Source organism: Humulus lupulus, chromosome 1 (genome assembly GCF_963169125.1).
Source record: "Humulus lupulus chromosome 1, drHumLupu1.1, whole genome shotgun sequence".
Lineage (NCBI taxonomy): Eukaryota > Viridiplantae > Streptophyta > Magnoliopsida > Rosales > Cannabaceae > Humulus > Humulus lupulus.
Genome location: NC_084793.1, coordinates 229,329,137 through 229,352,842, shown reverse-complemented (window position 1 = coordinate 229,352,842; position 23,706 = coordinate 229,329,137). Strand labels below are relative to the sequence as shown.

General features: G+C 43.7%; 2 protein-coding genes across 2 annotated transcripts; one reads left to right on the top strand and one right to left on the bottom strand.

The window, feature by feature from the left end:
* The first annotated feature begins 13,201 nt into the window (after positions 1-13,201).
* LOC133804050 (protein CPR-5) lies at positions 13,202-17,516 on the top strand. Its single transcript, XM_062242201.1, has 5 exons — positions 13,202-13,678; positions 15,059-15,115; positions 15,441-15,476; positions 15,610-16,512; positions 16,728-17,516. The coding sequence occupies exons 1-5, from the start codon at positions 13,262-13,264 to the stop codon at positions 17,259-17,261; spliced, it is 1,947 nt and encodes a 648-aa protein (XP_062098185.1). The 5' UTR covers positions 13,202-13,261; the 3' UTR covers positions 17,262-17,516.
* A 707-nt stretch (positions 17,517-18,223) lies between these two features.
* Positions 18,224-23,432, bottom strand: LOC133804040 (protein HEAT INTOLERANT 4-like). The gene is made up of 14 exons (XM_062242191.1): positions 23,004-23,432; positions 22,579-22,617; positions 22,438-22,491; positions 22,264-22,327; positions 21,949-22,007; positions 21,577-21,701; positions 21,409-21,468; positions 20,437-20,495; positions 20,260-20,339; positions 19,708-19,746; positions 19,403-19,465; positions 19,268-19,315; positions 19,035-19,163; positions 18,224-18,763 (listed from the first exon to the last, which is right to left on the bottom strand). Exons 1-14 carry the CDS (start codon positions 23,154-23,156, stop codon positions 18,716-18,718), a joined length of 1,020 nt encoding a protein of 339 aa, XP_062098175.1. The 5' UTR covers positions 23,157-23,432; the 3' UTR covers positions 18,224-18,715.
* Positions 23,433-23,706: the final 274 nt, after the last annotated feature.

Sequence of the window (23,706 nt, the reverse complement as noted above, 5' to 3'; positions counted from 1 at the left end):
GCATCGGCACCCTCTGGGGAGACCAACGAAGTGCACGAAGCTGTTATAACGTCTCCGTCCGACCCGTCTACACGGTCCAGGAGGCGATTGTTGCCACACCTTTGGCAGAGGATTTACCAGAGACTGGGGGTGCCCAAGGGGCATACATTGACGAACTCGACCCTAGAGTGGGGGTCGAGAGGGCAATAGAGCCGATGGAGGAAGTCGAAGAGGTGATCCTCAACTCGGAAGATCCCACCAAAGTCATTCAGGTGGGGAAAAACCTTCCATCGGCCATTCGAGAAAAGATCGTGGCCACTGTGAAGAATAATCAGGATATCCTGGCATGGTGCCACACTGATATGACGGGGATTAATCCTAATGTTGCGTGCCACGCACTCAACATAGACCCATCTGCAACTCCAGTTCGCCAAAAGAGGAGGCCGTTAGACCCAGTAAGGGCCGAAGCAGTCAAAGCTGAAGTGGACAAGCTGATGTCCATAGGCTTTCTCCAGGAGTCACTCTATCCCGTGTGGTTGGCCAACCCGGTTCTGGTCCCGAAACCCGATGGATCCTGGAGAATGTGTATTGACTTCACGGACCTGAACAAAGCCTACCCAAAAGACTGTTTCCCTCTTCCGCGAATCGATCAGATGGTAGACGCTACTTCCGGGTATGAACTCTTATCCTTCATGGATGCATACTCCGGATACAACCAGATCAAGATGCATGTCGCGGACCAGGAACACACCAGCTTCCTCACGGACAAGGGTGTCTACTGTTACGTGGTCATGCCATTCGGTTTGAAGAATGCTGGGGCGACATACCAGCGTCTAGTAAACAAGATGTTCAAGGATCAGCTGGGGAGGAACATGGAGGTGTATGTAGACGACATGTTGGTGAAATCCAAGACCTCCGGGGACCACAGTGACGACCTTGAGGAAGCTTTCGCCGTGATCCGAAAGTACGGAATGAAACTGAATCCGAAGAAATGTACTTTCGGGGTCTCGTCTGGGAAGTTCCTCGGTTTCATTGTCAGCTCCCGCGGAGTGGAGGCCAACCCTGAGAAAATTAAAGCGTTCATAGATATGCCTTCTCTCCGAAAGCATAAGGATGTCCAAAGCGTTACCGGAAGGATAGCTGCTCTCAGCCGCTTCGTGTCTAAGGCCACTGACAAATGTGTCCCCTTCTTCAATGTGTTGCGAGGAAACAAGAGGTTCGAGTGGACCCCCGAATGCGAAGCAGCCTTCCAACACCTCAAGGAACATCTAACTCGAGCTCCCAATCTGTCCAAACCTGTCGAAGGAGAGGCGTTGTTCTTGTACTTAGCTGTGACAAAGCATGCCGTAAGTGCCGCTCTCGTCCGGGAAGACGGCCGTCTCCAACTCCCTGTGTATTACGTGAGCAAGAGGTTACTGGACGCCGAGTCCAGATATACAATGATCGAAAAAATCTCCCTCTGCTTGCTAATCGCTTCGCGGAAGCTAAGGCCCTATTTCCAAGCGCACACCATCAGAGTACTCACCAACCACCCTCTCCGGCAAGTCCTGCAGAAGCCCGAGTCTTCTGGCAGATTACTTAAATGGGCCATGGAACTGAGCCAGTTTGACATCCACTACCAGCCACGTGTTTCCATAAAAGGTCAAGCTCTCGCGGACTTTATTGTGGAATGCTCAGGAATGAATGACCTCCCGGAAGATCCTGTCCCGGAACTTCCCACATGGAAGGTCTATGTAGACGGAGCCTCCAATGAAAAAGGAGCTGGAGCAGGGGTTATCCTAATTTCTCCCCAAGGACATCAGCTCCAGAGCGCCATCTGTTTCGCGTTCCCAGCATCCAACAACGAGGCAGAACATGAAGCCATGCTAGCTGGATTACAACTGGCCAGAGAAGTCGAAGCCCAAAAAATCGAAGTATACAGCGACTCCCTACTTGTGGTAAACCAAATATCCAGAGAATACCAGACGAAAGGCGAAAAAATGGCTGCTTACGTGTCTCTCTCCCGCGGCCTCCTGCAGCATTTCAAAGGCTACCAAATCCGCCAGGTCCCCCAGGACCAGAATTCACTCGCGGACACACTGGCCAAGCTTGCAACAGACCCGGAGATTGAACAATATGGCCTAGTGCCCATCGGGCACTTAGAAGCACCTAGTACTGAGACACAGAGGGTAAATGCCATCATCGACCATTCCCATTCCTGGATAGGACCCATCCTCAGATTTCTCACCACCGGAGAGCTCCCCACTGATAAAGCTGACCAAGAAAGCTCCAATATCAAGCTCCCCGATACGTGGTTATGGATGGAAAGCTTTACCGCAGGGGGTTGTCCATACCCTTCCTTAGGAGTACTGCCAGAACCGAAATCAGCACCATCATCCATGAGATTCACGGAGGCTTCTGTGGCGACCATACCTCCGGGCTGAGCCTCTCCAAAAAGATCCTTCGTCAAGGATACTTCTGGCCCACCATGAAGAAGGATTGTGTGGATTATGTCAGAAAATGTGAGCAGTGCCAGAGGTACGCCAAAGTTCCGCGAGCGCCGCCTACAGAAATTACCTTAATGACCAGCCCCTGGCCGTTCGCCGTTTGGGGCATTTACCTAGTAGGTTCCCTTCCAACTGGAAAGGGTGGAGTGAAGTATGCCATAGTCGCGGTAGACTACTTCACCAAATGGGCTGAAGCTGAACCTATGAACACGGTCACGTCTAAGAAAGCACTGGACTTTGTCATCAAGAATATAGTGTGTCGTTTCGGGCTTCCACGTAAAATTGTGTCCGACAACGGGAAGCAATTTGATAATGAACATTTCACGAACTTCTGTGCTTCGCATGGAATCATCAAAAGCTTTTCCGCAGTCGCCAGACCTCAAGATAATGGGCAAGTGGAGGCAGTGAACAAAATTTTAAAGACCACGTTGAAGAAAAAACTCCAAGCATGCAAGGCTCACTGGCCGGAAGAGCTCCCGCGAGTACTTTGGGCCTATCGCACAACAGAGAGAACTTCGACAGGGCACACACCTTACTCCATGACCTTCGGTTGCGAGGCCGTCATCCCAGTAGAAACTATGATCACCTCTCACAGGCAGGACACCTACGACCCTACCCGGAACCACGCCCTTCTCCAGGAGTCCCTGGACATGATCGAAGAGCTCCTGGAGCAGTCACAGGTCCAACTCAAAATGTACCAAGGCAAGATAGCCCGACACTTCAACTCAAGAGTCAAGAGCCGTACATTCGAAGTTGGGGACTTTGTCCTACGGAGAGTATTTCCTGCAACGCAGGATCCGGGAGTGGGAGTCCTCGGACCCAACTGGGAAGGCCCCTATGAAGTCCAAGAAAAAGTGGGCCATGGGACGTATCACTTAAAGAGACTCGACGGATCTAAAGTCCCGCGCGCCTGGAACGCGGAGCACCTCCGCCGTTACTATCAGTAAGCCCCGGACTATCTAGTCGAAAGTCCTTGGTGGACGTAGCAAAAATGTAAAATATGGAGATAGCCCTCCCAGCTGTAAAACACATGCCTAACAGGCTAATTTAATAAAACACAGAGAGTTTCACTCCGCTTTTACTGCATTTTTATCCCTTTGTTCCAAGCTGCGTTTTAACAAGTGACCACGCGGTCCGGAGACGTCCGGACCCCACGCTCACTTGGGGGGGTATACATGGCTAAGGCATAGCCATACGCCCCTTGAACAAAACATAAAGAGAACACCACTTATGTGCTAGCATTGTGTTTGAAATTTTTAAAATTGATTAAGCTTAGGTTGATTTGTTGCCATGAACATATTTGCATTACGTGTCATGTGTGCATTATGTAGTTATGTGAAAATTGCCATGAAAATATCTGCCATTATGCATCATGAAAATTATCTCCTGTGTAGCCCAGCGATGAACAGGACTGGAAGTTGGGGCACATTCAGAGAGCCACGCCGAAACACCCCCAACTTCCTGACAAGTCATTCGCAGAATACTACGCGTCCGCTGAAAGCTTTGCTTCGCAAGCTTCAGCTCCGGGTCTCATAAAGTAATGCATGGCAAGATCCGCGACCGCTGAGAGCTTTGCTTCGCAAGCTCCAGCTCCGGGTCCCGCAAGGCGAAAGATGGCAAGATCCGCGACCGCTGTAAGCTTTGCTTCGCAGGCTTCAGCTCCGGGCCTCACAAAAAAAATGCATGGCGAGCTCCTCGACCACTGCAAACTTCGCTTCGCAAGCTTCAGCTCTGGGAGAAAATATAATCAATCCCCCAATTACAGCAGGCCTTGCTTCGCAAAGCCCCTGCTCCAGGATCGCACATGGTAGGCGTGACGATTTCCTCGACCGCAACGAACTTTGCCCCGCAAGGCTTCATGCCAAGTCCCTGAAGTCGGCCACCGTGAGGTCCACAACGACAGTTAGTTTTGCTTCGCAAAGATCTAGCCCTAAGTCTAGCAACGCCCACCAAAAGAACTCCCGTTCTGGCACCATCCCGCGGAATCGTATTAAGTGTTGGCCTCGCAAGCTTTGTAAAGATCACGATGGGAAGATGCAACGGGTCACCTTAGCCATCCCAGCGAACGGTATAACTACAAGTCCCGGGATTGGCTATTTACCTTAGGAAAGCTGAGTACGATGAAAGAGGGAGTCTGGCCGTTGGAACCAAGAACCCTCCGTATCCTAGAAACTACGTGGGAAAAGACATAAGCCGTTGGAGCTTCAAGTTAGAAATGCATAGGTTCTGGCCGTTGGAACCTAAACCTCATGCGCCCCTACAGCAGTTTCTATCGTATAAAAGTCTCTACCCTAAGCACAAAATTAAACAAGGAACTCAGCAGGAAAGGAAAGAAGAAGTCTACAGTTATGACAATGAAGGCCCTGCGGACCGGACATCTGTAATGTTCCCGCAATTAAAAAAAAAAGAGTACAGGGAGCTTCGCCCCAAAGGAAAATAAAGAAAAAAAAATTATTATTACACAAAGAATAAGACCCCTTCAAGCACTGGGGGTGGCAGCGGCTTCCACGACCGGGGTCTCGGAGACAGCGGTTTCAACTGGGGCTGGCGGAGTCAGCTCATTGGAAGATGGAACGTCATCAATGGCAAGTTCAGAGGTCCCCGCCTCTTCGGGATCTTCTGCCTCAGGGACTCCAGCAGGCTCATCGATGTTATAAGTCTGGACGTACACCTCTGGGCTTTGATCCCACGCCTGTATCTTTTCCCTCATGGCGGCGGCGTTCTCTCCCAGGTAGCCTACTACCTCCGGGTTTATTTTCCAAAGTTGGTGCATGAGGACCACGTGGGATAGATTAATCGTTCTATTCAGCACCACCTCGGCAACTTCCTTCTCCTTCAAGCGCTCCGCCTCAGAGGTCGCCAGCTTTGCCTCCGCGACAGCCAATTGAGCCCTCAGTTTTTCCAGCTCGGCCTTGGATGCATCCCGCTCTCCCTTAAGGGAATCAATCTCCTTGCGCTGCACCTTATTTTGATCCAGCAAGGATTGCTTCTCGGTCACATGCCCCCTGATAGTGAATTGCAAGGCTCCAATCTGTTTATCCTTCTCAGCGAGCCCCAACTCCTGCATAGACGCGAGATCCTTGCTCCTCTTGTGATCTTGCTCCTCCTCGTACAGCTTATTCTGAAGAATGGCGTATTCCTCGTTCTGCTTAAGGAGGAGATTGTTTTTCGATTGCAAGCGGGCATCCAGGGTGTCCTTCTCCCCCCTGGCCTGGGATAGCTCTTCCTGGAGCTTGGAGTTCTTGGCCTTCAAGTCATCCGACCGCTGCTTGAACTCATTCTCCGCGCTGGCCCGGTACTCTTGATATTTGGCAAGATATTTCTTGTCCGCCTCTTCTTCAGCCGTGCGCTGGGCCTGGTTAATCTTCTCCACAGCCTCCCCCTTTATGCTCTCGACCTGTTGGGTCAGTTTCTGCTTCTCCGCCTCCAAGGCCTGGCGAGCCACCTGGCTCTCCTCCAGCTGAACCAGAACTGCACCCACCTCCCGGAACGAGCGTTCCGCGATGAGAGAGGCCTGCGAGGAAAGACAACAGAATGAGTTAAGCAGAACCAAATGTACTAAGACAATTGATCCCAGAACACAACAACTGACAGCTTACCCCAGAAAGTTGCTGCTTTACGGCATGTGTCAGCAACAGCGGGTCCTTACTGCTACTGATGGCCCATTTCTCATAATTGAGCTCGCACAAGCTCAGGGCCATGTCCTCCATCATCTCCGCTCCGAACGGCGCCAATGCACGTCCGAGCCTAGGCACCAGCCTCTTCTCCAAGGCTGGGCCATCCAAAACCGCTCTAGCCGGGTGAAGGGATCTCACCTCCTCGGCCAGCTCAGCTCTCTTCACGGCAGACAGGTTGTCTGCCCTTCCCTGAGTAACAGCCTTCTCGGCCTCCAACCACCTCTTCAAAAAATTATCAGCCCGTCTTACACCCTCCAGGAGGGCAGCAGGGAAACGGGTTGGTTTCTGAGGGAAGTGGAACTTCAGGCCAGGCTGAGGAAGGCTTGTTTGTTGAGAAAGTGGAAGAGAAGAAGAAGAAGGAGACCCCGAAAGGGTGGACTCCCTTTGGACTGGAGGAGGAAGTAGACGGGGTATTAGGGACGGTAGCGAAGACACTACTGCCCCGGTTTGTTGTTGCTGCTGATGTTGCTGTTGCTTTTGCTGCTGCTGTGGCGGTGTTGATTGTCTTTGTGGTTGTTGTTGTTGTTGCTGTTGCTTTTGTTGTTGGAGTTGTGTTTGCTGCTGGGTGGGGGTAGTCTGGTGGGGACTGCACGCAGCCCGGAGGTCTCCATCACCTCCGGGAGAAGAGTGTCTAAGGCGTTTCTTCTTGTCGCCCTCAGCCTCTCCTCCGGAGCGCTTGCTCACCCCGGTCCTCTTCGCGGGGAACACAAGACCTTCCCCATCGCTGCTACTACTCGAGACCACCATGTTCTCGGAAGGCCCCTTGACAGGAGGCTTCTCCACCATGGGCACGATTGACCTCTCCACCACCGGAGACCCTTGCGCCTCGCCACTTGTCTTCTTGGGTGTGGCAGCTTTACCTCCCCTACCAGCTCCGGCCTTTCGTCTTTTCCCCTTGGACGGGTCTTGGCTGGTGGCGGCCTTCTTGATAAGTGAGGTAGCTCTCCCCAACATCTTTGCTTCAGGATGTTCTGCAAGAAATGTACGAAGCAAGGTTAACCAACCAGCAAGCAATGTGAAAAAAGATAAGCAAAAAACAAAACAAGCAACAACATAAAAGCACAAACAAGTCCCCCAACAGGGAACAAGAAACAAAAAAAAGGGAAAAGTTTGAAAGGGACGACCATGCACGAGAAACGTGGATGGCCTTCCCCGAGCAAAACAAAACACCGCTTCCTGCTCCAGGAAGCTCCCGTACTCCTTGAAGTCCGGGAATGACATGCTGAGGGAAGAAGGGTCAATCATGGTGACACCTTCTGGCAGACTACCGTCACTCAAACACCCGAGGAGCTCATCTACCCTATCGCAATATCTGTCAAAGGGTATCCTACGCGGATCTAGCCTAAGGAAGCGGGGATCGAACCCCACCTGAGAAGTCCGGGAAACCTCAGACAGGCTGGGGGTGTGGATCAATCGAAAACTAGTCTTACCTCTCCCGGAGGTACCAGCTCCCGGAGTCCCTTCATTGGGGTAAGTTGCAGCGTGGCGAGCCTCGATCTCTTCTTTCTCCGGCTGGGGGTCGGGGAACCTCTCCGCCCAACTGGGAAATAAATTATTCTCGTCCTGGGCCGCCTGGCAGATCACCTTGGACAGCTTCAGGGCAATCTGCTCCCGGACATCAGCTGACACCTGACTTTGCCCCCTGCCACTCACTGGCTCAATATTTTGGAAAGAGGCGAGTAGCCCATACTCCCTCAAAGATTCGGTGGTCACAAGTCCTTCCACCTTCAGCTCTTCCTCCGAGAGCCCCTCGTAGAAGTTTGACCTCCTTATCATCTCCGCACAGCGAGGTGTCCGCGGGACGGCTTCTGCAAAATCCAAACACGAGTGTTAGAGATCCTCCCGGAAGGCAAACCAAACTTAAAGAAACAAAGTTAAAAAAGAGAGGAAGGAGCACTTACCAGGGACTTTGAAGTCCAAAGATAGAGCTGGCACCCTCTTCAATGGGAAGCCAGTCGTCAGGAACCAGTACTCCCGGAGATCTGGAACCCTCGCGGTATGACATGTGGGGCACATCACGTCCAGATACCTCTCCAGCCTATAAAACCCCACCTTGTCTGCATGACCTCTCATGGGCTGAGACTTCAGCCCATAGAAGTATAGCACCTCCTCCGGGGTAGGGGCCTCCAGGTTCCTGGATTTGCAAAAGATGTACCACCCCGCTAGAAGCTTGTAGCTGGGGGGAATCAACTGGAAGGGGGCAATCCCCGCCTTCACGCAGAAGTTGGCAAAATAACTTCTTAGGGGCAAGTGTGCCCCACACACTATGTGTGCCCAGCTCCAAGCACCAAAACCCTCGTGACTCTGACTGGCAGACTCACCCAGCACCGACAGGCGGTGCCACATCAGGCCTGGGATGTTCTTCAGGCCTGCCTCTGAGGAATACAGCTCCAGCATGCCGTAGTTCCTGAGCAGGTTCGCCTTCTGGTCCATCTCCCAGATGGAGCTGTTGATAGTCGGTGGGCTAGCCGAGGCCACCTTAGTTTTTGCTTTCCCCTTCGCGCCGGCAACAGGGGAACCTTGCTCCTGGGCAGATTCAGCCTCTACCGCAGCGATGACTTGTTCCTTTGAGGTGTTCGTCACTGAGCAAAAGAAACAAAGAAGAAAGCACTCCAAGCAGTCAGCACCCTTGCCATACCCTAATGGTATTAAAGGCGTCGGGGAGACCCTCCCCGAAAACTGCTTGGAGAGGCTCCCACCGAGCTTGCCGAGGGGCTGGCACCATGCCACCTGGAGGACAGCAAGGAACCAGATTCAAACTTCGAGCCTAAGCCCGCCGATAGAAGTGTCTTCCCAGGGGAAGACACCCTAAAGGCGTTCACGCTTATGCCCTAAAATAACAAACCAGAACAGCACAAGCAGACGAGAAACAACTTTCCAAAAGCAAATCGTCGAAGCATGCAAAGAAATGACTTATTGACTCACATCAGTCGCATGCCTATCAAAGCCCTATTCACGCATGCATAAGGATGACACCGGCAGAAAACTCAACCCTAACAACTACCAACAATCTGAGGTTTAGAAGGAAAAAGCAAAGTAAAAATACTTACTGGTATTCGAGTAGTTGAAGATTGAGGGGGTAATCGGGTCACTGCACCGCACGAACACGTTAAGTAAAGGCTGCAAAGACAAGCAACGGTTCAAACTTAGAACTTCGGCGATCAAACCTACTGCCAAATCGAAAGAAAAGTTTCTGGATTCCTTACCAAAAGAAGTGGCGAATTCGAAAGAAAGGAAGCTCGGAAGCTTGAGAGTTCGAAGATTTGGGAATCTGAGAATCTGAAAGACTCGAGAATTTGAAAGCGTAAAGAGGAAGAAAGGTCTGTTCCCTCGTTTTTATAGCAGGAGCGAAATCGTTTCGAATTCCACAAATGAACGGTCCCGATCTTCCCATACCGCATGCATCAAATCCAACGGTTGGGGATGAAGTGACGGTCCCATTTAAGACTCCTCGGATGGGAATAAAGTATTTATTTCCCATCATTATACCATCTCGGGCCCAGTGCACCATTAAATACCGTCAAATCACTACTCAGACACTTGACGCACGCACACTCAGCCAGTCGCCTCACGCACACGTCTTGGTCACAGAGCCATTCCCTGCATGACGCGTGGACCTTGCCACACTTGAGTACTTGAGTTCAAACAGAAGAAATTTCCTTCTTCTTTTTTTTTTGTTGTACTGACACTCAGGCGGGAAAAAGGAACTCTTCCAGGAACACAGGAGGTGACCCCTCGCCTAATCTAGAGACCAGAACACCCGGAGGACTGTACAAGCTCCCGGACCTCTCAAGCCCCGTGACCTTGGGGGGTAAATGTTATCCAGATTTTCGGATAGCGTTTAGATGGATAGCCTCGGGGAAGCAGAATTATCAAAGTCTTTCACGAAAGGTGACCAGAGCTCGCGGATGGACAGAAAGGCTTCGCCTCTCCCATTTAGTGTCTAGCATACTCTTTCAAGCAACCGCGACGCGGAAGCTCGTCAATTCTCCCGGACTCCCGAAGGGATATCCTTTGGGGAAGGTCCTTCCAGGAGAAGCTCTTCAGGTTACCTTCGCGGATACAGTTCCGTGCCTCTCACGGAAGAAGACCAAGCAGTCGAGTCATGGAGGAGGCATAGTTGGAATGATATCCACCTGACACAGGATCCCGCCTGACATGCCCGACAGGTCGAGGCCGCACACATCCCAGCACGCCTAAAAGTACCATTTCACCTACTGTTCCGCTGACAGCCTGGAAAAGACGGCTGCCTTTGTGCATTCCCCATACTTTCATGTAAATATACCCACATAGAGCCTGGTAGCCAGGCGACTATGGTAATTGTATCCCCTATTTATGGCTGGTGTAATTAAGACTCATGGGGGCAGAGTAAAACCCTAATCTAAAACTCTAGCTATAAAGACCTCCTCATTTTGCAATAGGAGGGGGAGAAGAACACATTACATAGCAAGAACTCTGCCAAAATCTCTCTAGCTTCGTCTTCTTCTAGAGAACTCGAGAGAAACACTGTGAGTTTGTGAGGTTCTTGTACACCAGCCATTTTACTGTAATTCTCTACAAGTATAATAACATCGACTCGTGGACTAGAGCTCGTTAACGCCTGAACCACGTAAAAAACCTATTTGTCTATTTATATTTCTTCACTTCTACAGTTCTTATCTTTTTATTATTTTGTTTGTATTCGTTTCCGAAAAACTCGGTAAACACTAATGGCCCCTGATACATGGTGGTCCAGGAGACCAGATGGTACATGAATACATTAGCAGGAGAGTGGTTTCAGGGGTAGTGGTGTCGGCTCCAGTACATGGTCAGAATCTGTGGGGATGTCTCCACTACCTACTGAGTACGAGTGTCAGAGGTTGTCTGGTGTGGACCGTAGCAAGTACTTCACTTGTACGGCCACTACTTGGCTGACAGGGGCTCAGCGTCCGTACTCCGTCTAACTTGGTGCGAATCGCTACGAGGCACCTCCAATGTACCCTTATACATTATTCTAAGGTGCTTGGAAGTTATGGACCTTGCGGGATGGCTCCATGAAAATGAGCCGAGAGGTGTCTCGTGATGCCTTCGTCGGGACACCCCCAGCAATCTTTGTGATGGGTGGTCATGCGAGGCGAGGCCCCTAGGCACGCGAGACGGCACCTAGGCGAGGCGAGGGTCGTGGCTACGTGAGGCGCGAGACCGTGGCTGCATGAGGCACGAGGCTGTAGGAGCATGAGGCGCGAGGTCGTAGGAGCATGAGGCGCGAGCCCGTAGGAGCACCCGCGCGAGACGGTGCCTGGGCGAGGCCTCTTTTTGCGAGGCCATGACCACGGCCCTTTGCGCGAGGCCCTGGTGGTGTCGCAAGCCCGTGGGCGCGCGGGTCTCTTGGAGCGAGGCCATGACGCACAGCCCTTGGCACGAGCCCCTGGTTATGCCACGAGGCCATGCGCGCGCGAGTCCTCCAGGTGTGCGAGATGTGAAGCACTTGGCCTCGCTATGCGAGGCCGTAGGTTGGTGCAAGGCTTCGGATGTGCAAGGTGCAAGGCCCTTGCCGCGACGCCCTTGGTGCATGGCCGAGGGATGCATGGCGTGAGGCCCTTGGTGCGTGGCCGAGGGGTGCATGGCGCGAGGCCCTTGGTGCGTGGCCGAGGGGTGCATGGCGCGAGGCCCTTGGTGCGCGGTCGCCGCGAGGCCCTTGGTGCGCGGCCGAGGGGTGCATGGCGCATGGCCCTTGCCGCAAGGCCCTTGTGCACCAGCCCTCTTTTGACGCGTAGCTTGGCCTCTTAGCCTAGCAAGGCCATACTTCACGGCTCACAAGGTGATGCTTCCCTTGGGTCAATCTCCCGGTTTCACAAGACTTATAGGTCTGAGCCTGATAATCTGACTAAGTGACCTTTAGCCTTGTATTTTAACCATGTACTGGGGATTTTTTCTTGGTGGATTTTTGGCATCCACACTTTTTATTTTCGAGCTTACGCTTTACGAGCCTACACTTCGAGACTCATTTATTCATCCTCGAAATTTGGGTGTAACAAATTATTTTGAATTCTGTTTTCGATATTGTAAATTATTCAAAATTTCTCTAAAAATTTTAGGAGATTCATTATAACTACAATGAACACTGATATAAAGAAAAAACTAAGGCTAAGATGACGCTACATGTCTATATAAGGAGTGTGTGTACTAATAGGGTAAACAAACTATCCTGCCACAGACGCTCAGTATGATATATTGAAAAAAGAAAAAGTGTATATTTCAAAAAGAAAAGAAAAAAGAAAGAGTGTGAATACTATTTATGGTTAATATTAATGGGAGCTTCTTAGATAGGGGCATCACTTTTTTCCCTACGGTAAGAGCATTTTTTATTTTCAGTACTTTGAGAAATTACAACTCAATTTTTTTTATAGGATAGCATACATAATAGTTATAGTAGGCATCTCGCCAATTTTCGAAAAATTCTGAATAATTTATAGTGTCGAAATCAGAGTTCAAACAATTTGTTTTCCACACGTATAAAGAAAAATAAACACAAGTGCAATTGACGGTTAGAACTCTGATTTCAGCACCGTAAATTATTTGGAATTTCTCAAAAATTGATAGCATACCTGTTATAATTATAATGTACATCATCATACAAAAAATTATGTTATAATTTCTCCAAGTCTAAAAAATAAAAACCGCTACTACATTATAAACAAAAGTAATGCTCCTACCTAATAAAATTCAAATATTTATATGCTCATAAAATGGGTATAAATATATTTCCTCCTCCTCGCTCCATCAAAACCAATTTACCCTTCCACGGCCGGTCCTTTGTGAAATTTTATTTAGGGTTCACAATCAAATTTTGCCACATTAGTTATCCTCTACGAGAGGCCTTCTTAATGGCTCATTTAGTACGTCACTCTTTGTCCAAGTAAGACAAACAACATGTGTTTAAAAACGTCTGTAGGTTAGTGCCATTTGCTTTGGCTACATATAAGAATTTCCCAATAATATATTATCTTTTGTCTCCAAATTTAATAATTTTATTTCACAAAAAAAGATAATTATATTTTTAGGAGTAATATTTATATAATTTTAAAATACAATCCTTTCCCCCCTTGCGGCCTTGCTCTTTTTTCCTCTTCTTCATCCATGGCCGCTCCGCTTCCTCCGTCCTCAAAATCACCAGAGCCCATCCTATCCAGTTTTTCCATCACCACCGACCATATCAACAATGGCGTCCATGGAATCTTATCCGCTGAGTCTTCTTCCCAATTTCCAAGTCCTTCGGTCGAAAATACTTCTCCTTGCTCGGGATCTCTGGAGGAAACCCCAGTAAAGGTCGCCAATAAGCAAAAGAAAAAGACGAAGAAAAGGGCGCAGAATCCAAAGGAAAACGCCGTAGCTCAACCATCATCTTCCTCTTCTTCTTCACCGCCTCAGAGAGTTACGCGCGTAGCCAGTACTCGCCGAAACCCTCGGGTCGTGTTCAGGGCGGCGCGTCGAAACTCCATTGCTGATGTGGTTGCGTTTCGTCTTGGAATGTCAATGGCCGCGTTTGTCTCTCAGGTTTTTTTTTAATCATCAATACAATAATTAGTGTTTTTTTTTATTACGTTCTTTAGACTTTGCGCGAGTTTATGTTTTTGGGTTATGATAATTGAATTTGTTACATAAAATTATTATCTTTTGGATTTTAGTTTGAGCATTAGTATAATGGGGTGCTGAAAAGTTTTGCTTTTTCAAATAATTTGATTGAAATTTTGTTCTTTTATACCTCCATTTCTGTTTTTGTTTCTTTAATTTTATTAATGAGATATAAGTAAACGATATCAACAGTTTTTTTTTTTTGGTATTGATTTACTTTATCAACAAAACAAAAATGTCGATACCGTATACGATTAAAGTACCCGATTGCAATTTGAAAGTCCATGGCTTTTTATGTCTTTATGAAAGTAAAGCACATGGTTTACAGATTTAGTAGTGATTCTAGTTGATGTAAATCAATATGCTTGAAGTGAGCTGTGGTAAAATTTAATATCCACGATTCCTGTGACATTAAATAGTAAATTAACTCACGTTTCTATTTGGGATTTAATTAATTTTTGTGATCTCCTCTGTGTTCATCTTTTATTTTTGTTTAATAGGAAGAGTAAATTGTCAAGCAATGATGGCTTAGAATCAAAGCTAAGTTGTTTGTATACTGTGGGAGATAACACTAGTGCTGGAATATTCCCTTTGATATAAGCATGCTCACAAGAATTTGATACCATTTCGTTGACAATTGTTGATTTTAGCGAATGGTACACATTTAATTCTGGTTCGGGAATGTAATAATTTATTTAGTTTGATATTTGATGATAAGTGTTTTGACCCAAGATGCTTTTTTTATTTATGGGAGGATCTTGTTTTTTTTTTAATCGTCAAAAGTAATAATGTATCCTTTTGGCCTGACCTTGCATTACTTGTTGGCTTGATTGTTGAGTCCATACTTTTATTACGAATCTATTGCTCCCTTCTATCACCTTTTTTTTTTTTAAAAAGAAGTGGAAAAATAATAAAATAGAATTCAAATATTCAGAATCATGTAAGGTTAAATATTTTAGTCCCCGAGGTTTCTTTTTAATTCTTATTTGGGCGTATTCTTTTGTCTGACAATTGAAGCTCAGTGTCACCTGGTCTTTGTATCATTTCCATGTTATTTGACGTTTTTGTGGGATTTTATTTTTATGATTCTTTGTGAGTAGTGTTATGACTTGAGTTATGGTGATAGTTTCACTTGATTGTGAAATCATATTCCATTATAAGCGTCTGCTTTCATGCCTATAAATATTTTTATATATATATTATTATTATCTGTAACAGTTTTTTTAGAAATGTTCCTTGTGCTTTTGGCTACTTCTAGAAATTCTGGTTTAACGTTGGTGGTCGTGATTTTTGTTATTTTAGATTCTTGAGAGGAAAGATACGCCAGATAAAAGCATGTCTGCTGATCATCTTGCACTGGTATTCTTCTTGCCTCTAATGCTGGTCGTAAATTTTGATTTCGTAAATAGTAATATGCAGTGAATAGACTATTTGGCACTGTTTATGTGGTATCTCTTCCTCAAACAAATTAATGTTCCATCGTTCGCTACGGGCAAGATAACATGTTGAAAGGATTGAAACACAGCCACTTCTTGGCTGTGAGATGTACACTAATTGAATTGACGAACTAACTGCCACATTAGGATCTCGTGCCTGCCTTTAGCTGGGGAGGATCAATCTCATTCAGTTGTGAAGTATGGGATACGTGGCATTAACTGATACGTATATATTTGCATGCCTGCAGATCTGTGCTTCTGCTGTTAGAGAATCTTTAGCCAATGTAAGCATGGACCTTAACTGCTCATTCCTGGACTCTGATTTTGCAAGTAAAATTTCCTATTGTAGTTGTTAATGTTGTTACACAAGTCTGAGATCTTAAATTTCTGCTTTTTGGATTACCTACATGACAACAGGATTTCGGGGATACATTTGATTGTTTTGTGAAGAACTTTGAAAAATCATTCAGCAGTACACTTAGGACTCTCAAGTTGATCAAGGAATCTTCAGTAAATATAAGAAATGACCACAGAAATCACATAAATGTGGAAATGTCGCCTCCAGATGTGCCTCATAATGTACGTGGAGGAGATAGTGCAAGCAGTCTTAGTATAGAAGGTTGCTCAACAAAAGAGCTCTTCCGCACTATTGAATATCAGTTAAATATTGGAAACAACCATGAAAATCACATAAATGCGAAAATTTCTCCTCCAGATGTGCCTCATGATGTGGAAGATTGTGTACACCAAAGAGGTAGTACAAGTAGTCTTGGCATGAAAGGTTGTTCGACAGAAGAGCATTTCCGCACTACTGTGACTGAATATCAGTTAAATAATAGTGCAGCAATGAAACATAATGGGGTAACTGAACCTGATAATCTGGAGCTTGTATTGCATGGGCAAAGAGACCAACTGAGTTATGTGTCTTCTAGGCCATATGGATCTATGACCAACCAGCCCATGCTTTGCAACATTGATAAGTCTGTCATGGAGCAAACCCGTTCTAATGATCTTAAAACATTGGAGCTTAGTCTTTCAATGAGAAAATTGAAGTTGAAAGAGACGCAGCTTGCTCTGAATTTTGATTCCAATAATTTGGAAAGAACAAAATTAGCTATGGGTGTATCAAAGGCATCTTTTGAGGACAAAAAGTTCAAGACTCAAGTAGAAGACGTGAGACATGCAGAGCTCCTCAGAACATGCATAGACTGTCTAGTTGCTGGTTTACTGATCATGGTGGGATCTCTCCTTTATGCAACGTATATATATTCATACCAAAAAATTACTGAAGCGACTGCATCCTGCAAACCTTCAGAAAAGGTAAGTACCCTGCCTCCTAACTTCAACTGATTAGATTCTAACTAATTTTCTCATTATTATCATTTTTTAGCTATGCCTACAATCATATGGTATCTAGATCAAGACAACTGCATTGCGTACTATTATTATATTGAATGCTTTGTTTTATAAAATGACTGCTGACTTTACAATAAAGTAGCACTTGGGAATACTTAAAATGCTTTTCTGTGTCTTAGGATTCGAGGTCTTGGTGGATCCCAAATCCAATGGCTTCAATCAATTCGGGGATGCACATACTCAGTTGTCAGTTTCAAGCTGTTTCCAGAATGATGTTTGGTATCTTAATGATTATATGCACTGCATATTTAGTTTTCCAGCGATCAGGGTCTTCGCCACAAACAATGCCCGTCACTTTCCTGGTCATTCTTTTAGCATTTGCTTGTGGTTTTGCCGGCAAGGTGTGTGTAGATTCATTGGGAGGGAGTGGATACCATTGGATTCTATTTTGGGAGACCATCTGTCTGGTGCATTTCTTCTGCAATGTCTGGACATCCACTTTGTTCTTTTTACTATATGGACCCGTTAATGTCTCTCAAGGAGTGAAAGACAAAACAAGGCTTCCATATTGGGTCCGCAGAGTCATGTTTTATGCGACTCTGCTTCTGTTTCTACCATTGCTTTGTGGTCTTATCCCTTTTGCAGGCCTCAAAGAATGGAAAGATCACTTTCTGTTGCGAATCACTGATTATCTGTGGGCTACTGAGGATTGAAGATATTCAACTTATTTATCTTTTTGAGTATTTGCTTGTATTGTAAATGTCCAGTTGTGTCACTCTTGTATCAAAACTAAAATAACGGTGCCAGCTTACTTTGTCTTGAGCGGTGGACAAGTATAAGTTATAATAGGAATATGATGTAAATTATGTTAAATCAATTTTTGTGTGCTTTCTTTTACTCGTCAAGCTGTTGTAATTTAAGTGGTATATGATTTTCGTTTTGTTAATGAAAGCGAGCTTCTTTATGTATTTTCTTCATATTGATTGAATTTTATCTACTTTCATCATACAGTAGATTTATAGAGTAGGTGGGTTTTATCTATTTACTTATCAATTGAAAATTGAGTTGTGAAGTAATAGCATTTACATGATGGACTAGGTATTCCTTTTTTGCTCAAGTGTTGAGAGATCTTGGTCAAAATGAACGAACGAGTATATTAGACTACAAAAATCTTGGAACTTACCTGTTGACGCAGAAAAATGTAAACCACAAAATCTAATGCAAATGAGTGCTTATGTACAAAGAGCAATGAAGGAAGAGTAGTTCGGCAATGAAAGTGGAAGATGCCTATATCCACAGAAGTCTATTATACATGTGAAGGCCTAATAAGAATAAAAAAAATGTTCAATGGAATTTCTTCCTAGAGTGACTACAATTCAGCATAATTACAATAGAAAATCAATTTATCATTTTTGTGCTTTGACCAATTCAGTTGTAAATGTTAAGTTCAGTACATAGATCCACTTTCCTACGAACAGTCCTTGGATTGATCAAACCACATTAAGATTGATATTGGATCTTTCATCAAATTCGCCAAAATTAAGCCAATTCACCAAGTGATGTCACTCCCCACATTCTGCTCGTGAAATTCTTCTAGTCAGGCCTTGCTCGCAGAAGTGCTGAAAATCTGACAGCAATATCAAACTTGGATATTTGTTTTTTCTTTGAGATCAACTTTAGGATAATTTGGTACCAATGTATATTTTTTTTAACTGTTTCAACGAAAAGAGTACATCGTTCATACTGCTACAATCCAACTTTGGTTCGTAATAAATGAATGTCTAGATTCTAAATTTCTACTCTAACAAAAAGAAACTAATTAGAAAACTTGAGCCACGAAAATTGTTTCTCAAGCTCATTAAGGTATTAAAACACCAAAAAGAAATTGCCTCAATAAAGCATTTTACAATTTCTCTAATAGAATTAAGAACCCTTGTAATCTTTTCATCTAAAAATTCTGAGCTACAAGTTTTACATCCACCTGGAGATGTCAGTCAGGCCGATGTCAATACTGATCATTGAGATCCCATTGAGCTGAGGCACCAGGGGCTGCCTCCCAAGCTTAATCATCTATAGCATAGCGCAGAATACATATTCTTGAGGAAATGGCAGCAACAACAAGCAGGCTTAGTTTACATCTCATATTCCTGAACCTTGATGAAGCCATTCACAGAATCTGATGAGCCTTCCCATAGTATCTGTTGATGAATGGAGCCTGAGACACCAAAAACACCAAGATATTAATACATAAGAAGGCTTGCCGAGTTTCCAAGAAAAAGTAAGTTCAACCAGTATGTGAGCCATCAAAATTAATTATAAAAAACATTAGTGAATAGAGGTTCCTTTAACACCTTCTGCCCCAATATGAATCTACCCAGTTCATATTCATACCCACAGAAACCAATGTCGAACGGCCACTAGAGAAAAAGTGGATGAATGTTAAAGTACTAGTTGGAATGCCAAATGAGCAGCAGTCAAAGTTTTACCTTAACATTTGATATATCAGGAGTATCAGGTGTTGACACAGGGTAGAACTTGTAGAACTTCATACTCTCAAATGCTGTTTTGGTCTCTTCACTCATTTCTTCAAGGGCCTTTTTCCGGGCTTCCCTTGCCTATTAAAAAAAATCATACAATCAGTTGTCATTTAAAGCAGATAATGACTATAGAACCAACAGCCAATAAAAACCAGAAGCATCTGATCCTCTCTACCAAGTACCTGTCGATTGGCTTTTTTTGCTTCTCGAACTCTCTCCTTGACAAACTCCTGAGAAAAGAAAAAGGCAAAAAGTTCAAAAAAGAATGTTATGAAGAGAAAGGAGGTTAATCGAATACATCTACCATAAATCTTTACCTTGAAAGCATCCTTCTGGTCTTCAGTTAATTCCTCCTCTTTAATTAAATTATCTGTAAACTCCTGCAGATTAACAAACACAATTCTTGTAGATTAATTCTTTTGGGAAGGGACATTAAGTCAAAGGAAATTGGTGACAGCGAAACCATATCTTTGCATTATTTCATTAAAAGGGCTCTTCTTGTTGCTACAGGGGCAAGACAAATGCAACACCATTGGCATTGTCCAATATATATAGCAAAAATATTTAACTTTCGCAGTTGAAACGAGTAAGGAAACTCATAAGTCAAGATCTGAGTTGTCACCTCTAGTTCGTCCAACTCCCAATCGAACTCAACAAAAACCTGCGGTGACCAAAAAAGAAAGTCAATTTACAAAATTTAGCAGTAAATAATATCACAATCATTCAAATTAAAACGCACATATTTGAGAAAAGTCGTGCGTTTTTTTATAAGGAATTTGGAAAACCATGTTAAAGGTACATATTGGGCATATGCACAATAATTCTACAACTACTAGACTTATGCTACTATGATATAATTTATATTTTTTTAGGCCCAAGACTTTGGTTGACAATTCTACTTGCTATGTGTCATAGAAAGACTTTCGGAAAGCAATCTCTTGGTACTATAGTCTATAAAGCTTCAGTTGCAAACATAAAGATAGATCCTATCCAATTCTTGAAAGAATCTCTGATATCACACTCAATGCCTTCTAACAATATTTTTCCAGCTAAATAGTCTTGCATAACTAATGTTTCGAATCTCTAGATAGTGACAACTTCCAAAGCTAAATTTGCTACTTATAAAAGTTATGCTATACTTGATGTCTATATCCAAACACTACTCTTAACATACCGGCTTTGGTTCTGCTGGAAATATTACTTGAACTTCAGTGCTTTGTTCAAGCTCATCTTCCTTTAAAGGCTGGTAAAAATCTGTCAGCAGAATACAACGTGCAACAACCTTTGTAAGATTACAATTCCTTCAAAAATTTGTAAACTGATTTTGAAGTGAAAACACAAAGTTACATACAAGGCAAGCAATATTCAAATTTCTTCAGACGGTCTATCTTCAAGTGTTTCAAAGCAGCCCTGCATTAACAATATGTGCACATAAATATACAAAATTGAGATAACATGTTAATAAAGCTTCCTGACCTAGACACCTAAATCAGAGGTGCCGTTGACTATGCAATCTGGTGCATTCATGTCAAACAAAAGTAACATTACACGTGTAGAGCATGTAGACTTGATGCAATAAGTGGAGAAAAAGAATGAACTGAACATTTCAAGAAGTCAATGAAGCACAGACAACAAATTAAACACATTTGATCACACATGTTGGTTTTATTCAGACTTGAGGCATTATGCAGTCGATACAATCTCCACTGACCAAGATAATGATACAATTATCACCTATGATATACTAAACGCATTAAGGTATAGGTAATGCACAAGCATTTAGAAACCATGAACAACGTGTGAAGCCAAATCATTTCACCATGTTGAGGGTGTTCAAAAGGGAGCCAATACTAAACACAAAAGTTAACACTATAAAAATGACAATGCGCTGTGCAGGACAGTCCTAAACAACTATATTAAATGCTAGACAATCAACAAATCAAAGGTGTTAATTATTTTTGGGCTGGAAGAAGTCAACATAATTCTAACAACTGGAATCGTAAAACAATTCACAGGCCAGCAAAATAACCCCTCTTTGAAATTTTTTGGTAATGAGTTTTAAGTAAGAAAATAGGATGAGTAATGTAATCAAAATGTATATCAAACCAAAGGCCTAATGGAAAACAGTGTCATAATGTTGTGTAAGTTAAAATAACAATGACAATAACCTTATAATCATCCTAGTTTACAGTGCAACACTAGTAGTAAATCCAAAATCTAGATCTCCCATTACTAATTTAACAATGATGATACAAAGTATTAAACACATTACAGCATATGCAACAAACGTGGTAGCAGAAGAGAGAGAATTACAGAACTGCACCTTCTCTGCGTGCAGCTCAAGATAAAAATTTGAGACTTTAATTTATCAACTTGACCGTCTCTGTAAAAAAATTAAAGAATACAAATCAGGAATCCACAGGAACTTCTAAGATCATTCAAAAAGAAAGTTCAGATAGATCAGTAAGAAAGTACCAATATAAAAATGTACCTCTTATCGAGAGGAATGTATGGAACCCAGTCCATTTTCATTTGTTTCATGGGAATGATTTCTTCAGCCTCTCTCTGAACTGAGTTAATCCCAATTTTATCAGAAGGAGGAAAAGGTGATACAACCTATAGAACCACAAGAAAAGAAATTAAAAACGGGTAACAGAACTGAAATAAATAAATTAGAACTTCTTAACAATCAGATAATATCATTTGCTTGAAATGAAATAATAATAATAACAATAAAAAATTAGAAGGAATGAAAAAAAAAACAGACTAGGCAAGAAAAAGAAGCAAGTACAAAAGTAAAAAGAGGAGAAAAAACGCTTAGCAATACTTGAGTAAAACATATACACAAGCTTTAATTACTTACAGCCACCACAACAGGTATGCAGACAACTTTATTCTCCCCCTTGACAGCGACCAATTGAGCTGCAAGTAACATCAACTAAGATAAAGCACGATCCAAAAGCAGTATAAATAATAAATGTCAGAGGGAAGTAGAAAATATATATTTAATGCCATGTAACTTCTGACTTGATTAATTTGAAAACTAAATTACACTTTACACATATGCAACTAAGGAAGCTCCATTACTTCTTAATCAACCATCAAAGGCAAGTGTCTGTCTATTGAGGCAGAGAAGATAACAATAATAATGAGAAAATCAAGTCTGAAAGTTACTTACGCTCAGTACAACCAAAGAGATAAGCTTTCTCCCCATATAATATTCCACCCTCTTCAAACGCTTTCTGGCCACAATTAAAAAAAAACTATTTTTCAACACTAAACATTCAAGGAGAAATAGAAATCGCCCAAAAACAATGTAGCACATGAAATGCAAAGATATATCTCTAGTCACCTCTAAGTTCGAAAAATCCCACTTGAACTGGTAAAGGATGTCCAGTTGATCCCACTGTAATCCAAAGCAGTGTAGCATATGAGCAACAAAGAAGCAATACCGTCAAACAAAAATAGTTTAAAAACTCAAACTTTAACGAACCTCTGTTCCCACAGGAAATGCAGCCATCCATAAGTCCTCCTACACCCGTTTAAATTGTACTCGTGATTAGTAAAAGAAAAATACAAACTCATAATTACAATGCAATGGCCTTAAAATACAATGCATAACCTGCCGCCACAGTAATGCAACTTTGCCACTAAAATAACGATCCCAGCTCAATCAAACAAGAATTTCTTTCTGGGTTCACAAATACATCAATATTCCTCCCTTAACCCAAATTCCAATACAAGATAAACAGCTCAACAATCAAAATATAATATTAATCAGTTTCAAACACAAACACCAAGATTCCAAATAACCCATCGAACATATTGAACCAGAGAAAGAAACTCATAATCTCCACTAACAAACCCAAGAATCATAATTACTAAATTTAAAACCCATCAAAAAGATTGTTTATATACCAAGTTGCGCTTGTCTTCGAAATACTCAGGCTCTGATTCGGGCTTGGACGCCTTGACAGCCTTAGCACGAGTGGATGTCTTCTTGGACTCTTTGTGATTGTCCACAGCTTCGTCCTTTTGGGACGCCGTCCTCCTCTTGGTACCTTTCGTCATTGTATATGTATCGACTTCTTTATTTTCCTGGAGATAGAAATAAAGAGAGAGCGAGAGATAATCTAGAGCGAGAAAAGTAGGGTTTGGAGCGCAAAGCGGTGGATCCAAATTTGAATAGAGAGAGAGAGATGGATATATAAATAGTTAGGTGATGCGAGCGTAGAATCAACGCTAGGAATGGTCCAAATTTGAAGAGAGAGAGTGTGTGTTTCGAGAGAGTACAGATAGGCGCGGAGGCGTATAGGGTTGAGATATCTTCCAAATAATTCAAATTTCTCCTCAGACAAACCCAATAAGAGTGTACGGTCACTTCTATACCCAAGTAGTTTTTTTTTTTTTTTTTGACAAGTACCCTAGTAGTTCTTACATCCATATTTGTTTGTTAAATTTTTTTTTTTTTTGGACAAAATGTTTGTTAAATTACCCATACTGTTGACCCTGATTTTGGTCAACTGACATGGAGTCAAAAATGCTTGATGTGGACAGATATGTTGAAATGAGAATAATGACAAAAGCAGTAAAGCACACAATGATTTATAGTGGTTCGGCT